This window comes from Melanerpes formicivorus, unplaced genomic scaffold (genome assembly GCF_026170545.1).
Source record: "Melanerpes formicivorus ecotype bairdi unplaced genomic scaffold, bMelFor1.0.p_v2 SCAF_18, whole genome shotgun sequence".
In the NCBI taxonomy this organism is placed as follows: domain Eukaryota; kingdom Metazoa; phylum Chordata; class Aves; order Piciformes; family Picidae; genus Melanerpes; species Melanerpes formicivorus.
This window is the reverse complement of record NW_027142370.1, coordinates 10,422,216-10,434,479: the sequence shown is the minus strand read 5'-3', so window position 1 is coordinate 10,434,479 and position 12,264 is coordinate 10,422,216. Positions and strand designations below refer to the sequence as shown.

Genomic DNA, 12,264 nt, shown 5'->3' with positions numbered 1-12,264 from the left:
GCAAAACCAAACAGAATAAAGCAAAACCAAACAGAACAAACCAAAAGCAAACCAAAACAACCCACCCCCAACCCAAGAGGAGACACACTTCCATGACACAGCAAGGCTTCGTTCCAAAGGGCTACACAGAGTTTCTGCACTGCTCCAGGGCAAACTAAGCTAGAAACACACAGGAGTTGCTACCCAGAGGTGAAGGTGCACAGTGTGCTTCCCTAGGCTTGCAATGCTGCCTCCTCACACACCAAGGACAGGCACTGGGGAAGAAAAGAGGTAAAAAGCTTTTTCTTTTACAATTTCCACCCCCCCACTTCTAATATTTCCATCAAGACTAAACCTTGTGCAGTTTTTCTTCCCTCAGTGCAAGTGTGAGCACCTAAGGAAGGGGGGGGTGTGTGGACAGGGTGGGGGTGTGAGCACCTAAGGAAGATGTGTGTGTGTGGAGAGGTGGAGGGTGTGAGCACCTAAGGAAGGGGTATGTGTGTGGAGGGGGGGGGGGCAAAGAATTCCCAGCAGCTTTGCAGACACAAGGTGGTGGTGAGGAGAGGGTGGAGAGCAGGAGCTCTAAACAAGTGAAGCCTCACTGCAAGTTTGCCAGTTTGATACAAGCTGGATCAAAAGGCCCAGAGCTGGGCTACCTTTCACATCACCACTGCTCTTTCCCTGCTGCTTCAGCTACCCAGCTCCTTTTGAACTGATTGGTTTGGAGCACTGAAGTCATTCCACCTCTTGTTCCACCCCTGGGGTTATGGGTTGTGGGGTGGTTTTTTTTGTTCCTTGTTGGCCAGTTTGCTACAAAGCTGATCCAAAGGAGCAGAGCTGGGCTGCAGTTTCATACTCAACTTGCTCTTTGTGTGCTGCTTCCAGACTCCACCTAACCTCAGATTAATTGATGTTTTAGCACTGAAGTTTCACCTTTTGTTCTAAGCCATGGGGTGAGTTTTTGTCTTCCTTCTGGGGAATGCTTGGACTTGAAGCTCTCCAAAAGAAAAGTTTGCCTCTCTGTTTTACTTGGCATTAAGGGAAAAGGTAAAAAGGTAACTGGGGGGGGGGGGGGGGGAAGGGCAAATAATAGGCTTTTAAGATTGATTTGTATTAAAACACAAAAATCCTAGAGTACTGGGGCCAGACTGCAAACCCAGACTTGCACAGCTCTGCAGGGTCAAGCCACTGCTCTTTGGGACTGCAGGGACTGGAGGGACAAAGCTTGGTGCAGAGCTGTCCTGTGCCTCACCGTACCCATCTGTCTTGATGAAAACCCCACCCTGACCCTTGGGAAAGGTCAGCTAAAAGCAGATCTTGTCCCTACAATCCCTTGGATTCCTACAGGACCCCAAATTCCTACAGGAAAAAAAAAACCAGCACAGAAACCCCCCACCTCTCTTCCAAGGTAAGACTTCCCCTGCCTGGTGCAGGCTGTGCCTTTCCCACCACGCTGCAGGGTATTTAAAACCATCTCTGTTTAAAAACGACTGGGGAAGAGCTAAGAGCACAAGGAAAGGGTCACATGTGTGGTGAGGGCCAGGGACACAGCTGGCTGATGGGTGCCATTCAAACACACAAGGCAAGCAAACCTCATTGGGACCACAGACAGAGCTGTTCCTTACCTACAAGGGCTTAGCCAGTCCTTTAGGCAGGAAGTCTGAAAGGACCTCTTAGCTAAAGGGACTTGAGAGCTACTAACTTCTTTCAAGGATACACTAAGTTAAACCTCTGGTGGTGGGCAAAGACTAATCTTCAACCCCTATGCTTACACCTCCCTGGGCTGACTTTAAGCCACCTCCAAGCTGCAGGCCTTTTGGAGGGCAGGTTTTACATTCGTTCACGATTCAAGTGTAACTGTAATGCTGAGGAGAATCAGTTTGGCTTGTCCTGAAATGCTCTGAACTATGCAGTTCCTTATCAGTGCAGAAGCAGCAGAAGACTGCTGTGGTTGGCTCAGTGGATTTATCAAAACAAAACACTCCCCCCCTCCCCTCCCTCCCTTCCCCCCTCCCCAATTCCTTCCCTCCCTCCCTCTCCCCACGTAACCTTTACAGAATATATGTAAAACTGTGTCCTTCCCTGGTCATATTCACAACTTATCTACAGGATAGTGTTGGCAGCAAGAACTGCAGTCCAGCTTTATTTGCGGTCAGCTCTCATCCACCTGTTCCTCTTTCTCTTGGCCCTCAACTTGCTGAGTTTCCTCCGGGGTCTCTCAGGCTTCTGAGTCTCAACAGAATCCGCCCCGAGCACGTGTTCCGAGCAGCACAACTGTCCGTTCAGCGTGGAGTTCAGTACTGTCCCATCCTGGTGCTCCTTGCAGAAGGAGTTTGGGCAGAAGTGGCAGAAGGAGACAGAGGGCTTGCCACAAACGTCACAGTGGTGCCAGGGACACTCCCACTTCCCTGCCGCGGAAAACAAACAGCTGGTTACGGGGAGGGGGGAACCCGGGGCTGGCTCTGGAAGCTTTGCGGTCCAGCAGCTGAGCAAAGCGCCACAGGGCGAGATGAGGCAGCTCATCTCAGACCAAAATGCTTCAGCAGACTTCACAGTATCACAGTATAACTAAGGTTGGAAAGGACCTCAAGGATCATCGAATCCAACCTATCAACACAGACCTCTTGACTAGACCATGGCACCAAGTGCCACGTCCAATCTCCTCTTGAACGCCTCCAGGGACGGTGACTCCACCACCTCCCTGGGCAGCACATTCCAATGACGAACGACTCGCTCGGTGAAGAACTTACTCCTCACCTCGAGTCTAAACCTCCCCTGGCACAGCTTGAGACTGTGTCCCCTTGTTGTGGTGCTGGTTGCCTGGGAGAAGAGACCAGCCCCCACCTGTCTACAACCTCCCTTCAGGTAGTTGCAGGGAGCAATAAGGTCTTGTAAAGAACCAGCAGCTTGAGACTGTGTCCCCTTCTTCTGGTGCTGGTTGCCTGGGAGAACAGACCAACTCCCTCCTGGCTACAACCACCCTTCAGGTAGTTGTAGAGGGCAATGAGGTCACCCCTGAGCCTCCTCTTCTCCAGGCTAAACAATCCCAGCTCCCTCAGCCTCTCCTCACAGGGCTTGTGTTCAAGGCCTCTCACCAGCCTTGTTGACTTCCACAGCTCAACTCACAGCAGGAAGTAGCAGGCTACACAGAGTCCTGGAACGGTCTGGGTTGGAAGGGACCTTCAAGATCACCTAGTTCCAACCCCCTGTCATGGGCAGGGACACATTCCATAGACCAACTTCCTTAAGGCCCCATCCACCCTGCCTCTGAATGCTTGCAGGGCTGGATACTTGACTTCATTTCATTTAAATACATCAAGGTCCAGCTAGAAGAAATGACTCAGGCTTTACTCACTAGCATTTTACAGAACTTGCAGGGGTAGAGCATCCAAACACCCAGCCTACTGCTGCCTCTTTCAGGTTTTGCTCCAGGACATCTGGGGTACTTTGCCTACAGATGCCCTTTTGTCCCAGCTATTTCACCAGCCATAGTTTCACTTGTGCCTGGGAGAGCAAGCTTGGACTGCTCCACTTCCCATCTCACAGAATCCTGCAATGGTTTGGCTTGAAGGAGAACTTCAAGATCAAATTCCAACCCCCCTGCCATGGGCAAGAACACCTCCTGCTTGACCGGCTTGCTCAAGGCCCCATCCAGCCTGGTCTGAAACACTCCCAGGGATAAGGTGGCACAGTTTCTCTGGGCAAGCTGTTGCAGTGTCTCACCACCCTCACTGGAAAGGATTTCTTCCTAATGTCCAAATTAAACCTGACACTGCTGACTGCAACCAGTAACTCCTGTGGTTCTGGGACTGTAACCTGATGCCTGCTGCCCTTAACCTTCTCCTGCTTGCCTTGTTCCAGACGCTGCTGCTATTCTTTTGGCTTGAACTCAGCTGGCTTCGTGTATTTCCTAGATAGAATCAAGGTTTCTGTGACAGGGCCACAGTGCTCCTGCCCCGTGCTGCACTCAGCTCCCTACAGCTGCAGCACAAAAGGCTCTTTTGTGCCAGAGAGGCAGGAGAAAGGCCACTGTTGGTCTCCATACCCAAGAGCTCCTACGATGCAGGAGCCCTCACCACACAAAGGCGATGCTCTCAAGACGCCACTCTCGACAAGGGTCCCGAGCAAGAGATGAGGCACCTGCTCAGGCTGCTTGTGTCCCTAAGAGGCAAGCTGACTCACCAAAAGGACGTTTCACCAGGCCAAGGCAGGAGAGGTGATAAGCCTTAGTACAGGACTTCCTGTCACACAGCACCAGCTGTCCTCCATCCCCACAGCGGAAACAATCATCTTCAGACTCCTTCTTCCCCTCGTTTTTCGTTCTGCGTCTCCTTGTTCTCTTTTTGGTCTTCTTGCCTTTCTCTTCTGAGGCATTAGTGGAGGAATTCTGAAAGAGTTCAGGTGCAAACCTGTCAGTGTCAGTTTTGCAAAGGAAAAACAACCCTACAGGGCCTAGGAAAACTACTGGCACTCCTGGCAGACCATGCAGACAGGCTTGGTGCAGAGCTGTCCTGGGCCTCACCATCCCCATCTGTGTGGATCAAAACTATGACAGCATAGGAATATACTCCATGGTTGTGTTTGGTTGAGTGTTTTCCACCTTGCCAGCCAGGGAAACAGTTAAGCATTTCCTCAGAGGACAGCTAGCATCTCTCCAAGCACCATGAACCCTTTATCACAACACAAAACTGATCCACCCCAGCGTGTGCCAGAAGGAAAAAAACCCCAAGGTTAGTAGAGCAGATACCATCAAAACTTGATGGATTATTACTTGCCTTTGGTCTGTCCCCAAGAAATCCACTGCAGTTTGGGGCACCACATTTGCAGACTGTTTTTTCATTGCCCAGACAGTCAAGGTTGTAATTAAAAGTCAGCTCTGTCCCTGAGGGAGAGAAGAGAGATCCTTTTGTGATGAAGGCCAAAGCAACAGAGGCTCTCAAGGTGGTGACAGACAAGTGAAGGTTTCAGCTCTGGTTTGGTACTTGCTGATCTGTTAGCACAGGATTTTCCCCTTCTTTACTGCTCACAAGCACTGATAGTAATCAGCTAAATGCCAGGACAGCATCAGGGCTTGAGCAATTGTGTTTTATAGAGTCATGGAACTGTTGAGGTTGGAGGAGACCTTTGAGATCATCCAACTGCTCACCTAGAGCTCACAATCCCACCACTCCTGCTAAGCTACAACCACTCAACCACATCCCTCAGCACCACATCCACATGTCTTTACCCCCAGGGATGGTGACTCCATCAGCTAAGGCATTAATTGGAGTTCACAAAACTGTGCATGTGTCTGCTCTACACACACATGTGATGTACCTCTGCATCTACACAGCTTCACCGAGCTATGGGTAGGTAGATAGGGCTGTGCAGACAAACCAGAACAGAGAGACTTTCAAACAGCCTCCTACATCCACACCTTGAGCTTATTATCTTCACTTGTAAAGAGGCAGAAGTACTGCTTGAGATCTCTACAACACAAAGTGAGTGCAAGGACACTCATGAGGAGCTCTTTGGTGCTCCCCTAGAAGCAACAAAAAGCAGTCATAGGACTCTCTATTAAAGTAAAAGATGATGAAGCATCTCTGTGGTGTGCTGAGCTCTAGAGATCTCTGCAGTGTATCAGTTCAACCATGACCATTCATAGAACGGTTTGGGTTGGAAGGGACCTTCAAGATCAATCAGTTCCAACCCCTCTGCCATGGGCAGAGACACCTCCCACCTGCCCAGGTTGCTCAAGGCCTCACCCAGCCCAGCTTTGAGTATCTCCAGGGAGGGGCCATCCACAACCTCCCTGGGCAACCTGTTCCAGTGTCTCACCACCCTCACTGTCAAGAATTTCTCACTAATCCCCAGTCTAACTCTGCCTACCTCAAGTTTAAAGCCATTGCCTCTCAATCCTATCCCTGCAAGCCCTTGTAAAACGTCCCTCCCCAGCTCTTCTGTAGCCCGCTTCAGGCGCTGGAAGGCTGCTCTGAGGTGTCCCTGGAGCCTTCTCCAGGCTGAACAACCTCAGCTCCCACAGGGGAGGTGCTGCAGGCTCGTCTCCGCTGCCCCGAACGGGTCACGCCACGCGCCCGGTAAGGCGCGGGGGGCCGCGGCGCGGGCAGGCAGGGCAGCAGCCAGCTCTCTACCTGCAGGGATGTCACAGACGGCGAAGAGGCCGACCCGCGTGTCCCCGTGGACTGTCCACTTCAGCGTCTCGCAGTTGGGCTGGCAGCTGTGGTTCATGAACCGCGAGTAGTTGCCTTTGGGGCCAGCGTCGATGATACGGTCCTGGGGAGCAAACCAGCAACACGCTGAGTGGCCTGCCTCCCTCCCTCCCTCCCTCCCTGCCTCCCAAGGAAACAACCAGAACAAATCCCCAGAATGTTAGGGGGTTGGAAGGGACCCCTGGAGATCATTGAGTCCCACCCCTGTGCCACGGCAGGTTCGCCTAAAGAAGGTCACAGAGGAACACATCCAGATGGCTTTGGAATGACTCGAGAGAGAGAGAGAGACTCCACAGCCTTGCTGGGTGTCCTGTTCCAGTGCTCTGTCACCCTTACATTAGAGAAGTTCCTCCTCATGTTTAGATGGGAATGGAATGGAATGGAATGGAATGGAATGGAATGGAATGGAATGGAATGGAATGGAATGGAATGGAATGGAATGGAATGGAATAGAATAGAACAGAACAAACCAGGTTGGAAAAGACCTTTCAGATCATCGACTCCAACCTATCACCCAACACCATCTGATCAACTAAACCATGGCACCAAGTGCCTCATTCAGTCTCTTCTTAAATGATGGTGACTCCACCACCTCCCTGGGCAGCACATTCCAATGGTCAATCTCTCTTTCTGGGAAGAACTTCTTCCTAGCATTCAGCCTAAACCTCCCCTGGCACAGTTTGAGATTGTGTTCTCTTGTTCTGGTGCTGGTTGCCTGGGAGAAGAGACCAACCCACCTGGCTATAATCTCCCTTCAGGTAGTTGTAGACAGCAACAAGGTCTCCCCTGAGCCTCCTCTTCTGCAGGCTAATCAACTCCAGCTCCCTCAGCCTCTCCTCACAGGGCTGTGCTCCAAACCCCTCCCCAGCTTTGTTGCCCTTCTCTGGACACCTTGCAGCAACTCAACATCTTTCCTAAACTGAGGGGCCCAGAACTGGACACAGGACTCAAGGTGTGGCCTATGTTCAAGTGTGCCCATGACCCCTTGTCCTTTGACTGGGCACCACTGACCAAAGCCTGGTCCCATCCTCCTGACACCCAGCCTTGATCAGCATAAATTCCATACCCGATTTCAGTGGCTGGACTCAAAGCAGCCATGGTGTTGCTACCCAGGAGCACATAAGCAAACTGGTGGCAGATGTGGTATTGAAAACTGTAGTGTCTCATGTGGTCTGGAATGTGACACTCCCAAAGCAATACTCATGCTCTAGCTCACACTTTGCCAGCACCCATCACTGCCACAGGGCAGGAGAAGTGTTCTTGTGAGCACTGTGGTGGTCAGCTTGAAGAACCCCATCCCCTCCAGCCAGCCTCATTTACTTTGGGTTCACAAAGCTGTGGTGCATTAACAAACAGTGTGCTGTGGTATTTATCAGCTCACTGTAGGGTAACTTGCAGAGACTACCAGTTTCTCACCAGCCTGCTTTGCCCAAATCAGCCCAGTTTAAGCTCAAATATGCTGTTGGTAAACTCAAGAAACCCCAACCCCATCCCTGTACACAACTGTCTTTTCACTTCCCTCTCCACCAAACATACCAAATATGAACAAAATAAAGTCTTGAGATAGCCAGAGCTGCATTCCTTCACACAGCTGCTGCAGAAAGCTTTGCTTCTTTATGACCTGTCCTGATTGCAGCTTCCTCCTAACTGATTTCTGTAATGCAGATGTACAGCTGTCATGCCCATGTGCACGGCATCCAGCCACTCCAAAGGCATCTGCAGCTCAGCTCACCATGGCACAGGCATTTCTGCAGGGCAGAACCACACTGAGTGTTCACTGACCACAGCAAGAGTCAAACACTGGTTCTGTCCACAGAATCCTAGAATGGGTTGGGGTGGAAGGGACCTCATTCAGTTCCAACCCCCTGCCATGGGCAGGGACACCTCCTACCAGCCCAGCTTGCTTAAGGCCCCATCCAACCTGCCTTTAAACACTGCCAGGCTTGGAGCCTCCACCAGCTTCTCTGGGCAAGCTGTTCTAGTGCCTCACCACCCTCCTGGAGAAGAATTTCCTCCAAGCTAAAGAGAGGAGAGGAGAGGTTCAGAGAGGAGAGGTTCGGAGAGGAGAGGTTCGGAGAGGTTCGGAGAGGAGAGGTTCGGAGAGGAGAGGAGAGGAGAGGTTCGGAGAGGAGAAGAGAGGAGAGGAGAGGTTCGGAGAGGAGAGGTTCGGAGAGGAGAGGTTTGGAGAGGAGAGGTTCGGAGAGGTTCAGAGAGGAGAGGTTCGGAGAGGAGAGGAGAGGTTCGGAGAGGAGAAGAGAGGAGAGGAGAGGTTCGGAGAGGAGAGGTTTGGAGAGGAGAGGTTCGGAGAGGTTCGGAGAGGAGAGGTTCGGAGAGGTTCGGAGAGGTTCGGAGAGGTTCGGAGAGGAGAGGTTCGGTTCGGAGAGGAGAGGTTCGGAGAGGTTTGGAGAGGTTCGGAGAGGTGAGGTTCGGAGAAGAGATGAGAGGTTCGGAGAGGAGAGGAGAGGTTTGGAGAGGTTCGGAGAGGAGAGGAGAGGTTTGGAGAGGAGAGGTTCGGAGAGGAGAGGTTCGGAGAGGTTCGGAGAGGAGAGGAGAGGTTCGGAGAGGAGAGGAGAGGAGAGGAGAGGTTCGGAGAGGAGAAGAGAGGAGAGGAGAGGTTTGGAGAGGTTCGGAGAGGTTCGGAGAGGAGAGGTTCGGAGAGGAGAAGAGAGGAGAGGAGAGGTTCGGAGAGGAGAGGTTTGGAGAGGAGAGGTTCGGAGAGGTTCGGAGAGGAGAGGTTCGGAGAGGTTCGGAGAGGTTCGGAGAGGTTCGGAGAGGAGAGGTTCGGTTCGGAGAGGAGAGGTTCGGAGAGGTTTGGAGAGGTTCGGAGAGGTGAGGTTCGGAGAAGAGATGAGAGGTTCGGAGAGGAGAGGAGAGGTTTGGAGAGGTTCGGAGAGGAGAGGAGAGGTTTGGAGAGGAGAGGTTCGGAGAGGAGAGGTTCGGAGAGGTTCGGAGAGGAGAGGAGAGGTTCGGAGAGGAGAGGAGAGGAGAGGAGAGGTTCGGAGAGGAGAGGTTCGGAGAGGAGAGGTTCGGAGAGGAGAGGAGAGGTTCGGAGAGGAGAGGAGAGGAGAGGAGAGGAGAGGAGAGGTTTGGAGAGGAGAGGAGAGGTTTGGAGAGGTTCGGAGAGGTTTGGAGAGGAGAGGAGAGGTTTGGAGAGGTGAGGAGAGGTTCGGAGAGGAGAGGTTCGGAGAGGAGAAGAGAGGAGAGGAGAGGTTCGGAGAGGAGAGGTTCGGAGAGGAGAGGTTTGGAGAGGAGAGGTTCGGAGAGGTTCGGAGAGGAGAGGTTCGGAGAGGTTCGGAGAGGTTCGGAGAGGAGAGGTTCGGTTCGGAGAGGAGAGGTTCGGAGAGGTTTGGAGAGGTTCGGAGAGGTGAGGTTCGGAGAAGAGATGAGAGGTTCGGAGAGGAGAGGAGAGGTTTGGAGAGGTTCGGAGAGGAGAGGTTCGGTTCGGAGAGGAGAGGTTCGGAGAGGTTTGGAGAGGTTCGGAGAGGTGAGGTTCGGAGAAGAGATGAGAGGTTCGGAGAGGAGAGGAGAGGTTTGGAGAGGAGAGGTTCGGAGAGGAGAGGTTCGGAGAGGTTCGGAGAGGTTCGGAGAGGTTCGGAGAGGTTCGGAGAGGTTCGGAGAGGTTCGGAGAGGAGAGGAGAGGAGAGGAGAGGAGAGGAGAGGAGAGGAGAGGAGAGGTTTGGAGAGGAGAGGAGAGGTTTGGAGAGGTTCGGAGAGGTTTGGAGAGGAGAGGAGAGGTTTGGAGAGGTTCGGAGAGGAGAGGTTCGGAGAGGAGAGGAGAGGTTTGGAGAGGTTCGGAAAGGTTTGGAGAGGAGATGAGAGGTTCAGAGAGGAGAGGTTCGGAGAGGAGAGGAGAGGGGAGGAGAGACCAGGTTGGAAGAGACCTGAAGTGAAATACTGTACCTATCAAATGCAAGTATATAGAGATCAAGACAATGTTACAGCTAAATAATGGAGGGGGGAAAATAGAAGTGAAATACTGTACCTTGTCAATTGTCAGCATATAGAAGTGGGTGATGTCATTCTCATGTGCATACTTGATCCTTGCCATGCACTCCTCTTCGTCAATCAGCTCCCCAACGTACTCGTTGACAAACTCCCCCTGCAAGACACCCAAGCATCACTAGTCAAGTATGCACCAAGCCCACAAACAGCTGCACAAGCCATCACACTCTTCTTTGCCAGGCAGGAATGATTCATACCTTTTTAATGTCCCTCTTAGCCACCAGGCCCCAGCCCTTCCCGTCGGTCTTGATGATCTTGGTCTCGGGGTACTGGCGCTTGGTGAAGCATTGGTTCTGGCAGCGCTCGCCCGCCGGGCACACTTGTGGGTGGCACTCGTACATCAGCATCCGATTCAGGCACTCAGAGTCAAAGCCACAAGGGTTCTCATCTGTGGGTTTGCAGTTGCACTTGGGAATCTCAGAAATGTCAGCAGTATAGATCTGCACTTTACCACAAGGTTTATTCACCTGAGTGACACATTAAAATAGTTCAAACGTCACTTTGGAGCACTTGGAGTCGCTGCAAGAGGTATTACAGGGGTTACTCATTTGGTCTTCCAACACTAGATGGTCAAGTAGAAGGAAAGTTTCACCATCTCATTGGTAACTGGATGGTCAGAGTTTGGCTGACATGTCTTGAAACCAGGCCTGTTTGAAACCAGGCCTGTTAGAAACCAGGCCTGGTCAGAACTGGAGCAGGGTACATTTAGGCTGGACATCAGCAGGAGGTTCTTCACAGAGAGAATTTTTGGCCATTGGAATGTGCTGCCCAGAGAGGTGATGGAGTTACCATCACTGGAAGTGTTCAAAAAGGGATTGGATGTGGCACTTGGTGCCATGGCTTAGTAGTCATGAGGTGTTGGGTGACAGGTTGGACTTGATCTTTGAGGTCTTTCCCAACCTTATTGATTCTGTGGTTCTATCTGGACTCTGTGTGTAGCTGGGATTTTGCAGGCTGGGTAAGGAACCCAGCTTCGGGTCAACATCCTGCCTGTAGAAGTCATTACACCCTCCCCTCCCCATCTCACCATGCAGTTCATCCTCTCCAGAGCTGTGTTAGGCTTAGTACCCAGAGTAATTTCCTCCAACTTTACCTTGATGTGTTTGTATGGTGGAGGTTTACGTTCGCTCTCCTGCGTTTCTTTGGCTTCTCGCTGCAGCTTGATTTCTCGGAACCGAGCTTCGGCCTCTTGCAAAGCTGTGAAAGATTGCTGTGTCAACAGAAATGCTCCAAAGAGCATTCATGCCCCCCAGCCACCAGTGTGCTCAAGTAGCCAAGACCTGAATCAGCAATGGCATGGCCAGCAGCAGCAGCAGGGAAGGGATTGTCCTCTCGTACTCAGCACTGGGGAGGCCACACTACAAGAAGGACATTTTGGTGCTGGGGAGAAGGGCAACACAACTGGGGAAGGGTGTGGAGAGCAAGTCTGGCAAGGAGCAGCTGAGGGAACTGGAGGTGTTCAGCCTGGAGAAAAATAGGCTAAGGGAGACCTCATTGATCTCCACAACTCCCTGAAAAGAGGTTAGAGTCAGGTAGGAACTGGTCTCCTCTCCCTAGTATCAGGTGATAGAACAATAGGAAATGGCCTGAAACTGTGCCAGGGGAGGGTTGGGCTGTAGATTTAGGACAAATTTCTTTGCTGCAAGAGTGGTCAGGCATTGGAACAGGCTGCCCAGGGAGGTGCTGGAGTCACCATCCCTGGAGGTGTTCAAGAAACCTGTGGCCATGGCACCTGGGGACATGGTTTAGTGGCCATGGTGGCATTGGGTTGATGCTTGGACTCTATGGTCTTGGAGGCTTTTTCCCAGCCCAAACAATTCTAGGATTCTTTGTGTTAAACAAAGATTCACCTCCTATTCCCTAGTCCCATCATGCCTTTTTCTTGCTAACAATGCTCCTGCAGTGTTAATACTCCTAACAGATGGATCTGTTCTATTCTCTCTCCCAGCTACACTCACCATTTCCTTTATGGAAGAATCATCAGATACAATCCCAATGAGCTGCTGGTTCTTTATAAGACCTTATTGCTTTCTACAACTACCTTAAGGGAGGTTGTAGACAGGTGGGGGTTGGT

The 12,264-nt window shown here is 51.8% G+C and overlaps 1 protein-coding gene and 1 non-coding gene across 6 annotated transcripts in view; both read right to left on the bottom strand.

Moving 5' to 3' along the window:
* Positions 1-2,023: 2,023 nt before the first annotated feature.
* The window catches only part of NSD2 (nuclear receptor binding SET domain protein 2), a 112,959-nt gene continuing 102,718 nt past the window's right edge, over positions 2,024-12,264 (bottom strand). For all 5 annotated transcript variants that reach the window (XM_068149581.1, XM_068149580.1, XM_068149584.1 and 2 more), the window contains 7 exons: positions 11,284-11,387; positions 10,388-10,657; positions 10,171-10,287; positions 6,111-6,252; positions 4,755-4,861; positions 4,162-4,366; positions 2,024-2,387 (listed from right to left, as the gene is read on the bottom strand). In XM_068149581.1, coding sequence (XP_068005682.1) covers positions 2,122-2,387; positions 4,162-4,366; positions 4,755-4,861; positions 6,111-6,252; positions 10,171-10,287; positions 10,388-10,657; positions 11,284-11,387 — 1,211 coding nt within the window. In that variant the 3' untranslated portion in view covers positions 2,024-2,121. The remainder of the gene's footprint in view (positions 2,388-4,161; positions 4,367-4,754; positions 4,862-6,110; positions 6,253-10,170; positions 10,288-10,387; positions 10,658-11,283; positions 11,388-12,264) is intronic.
* Positions 7,328-7,458, bottom strand: LOC137446785 (small Cajal body-specific RNA 23). The gene has a single exon (XR_010988715.1). It is a non-coding gene; the product is annotated as a small Cajal body-specific RNA 23 (non-coding RNA).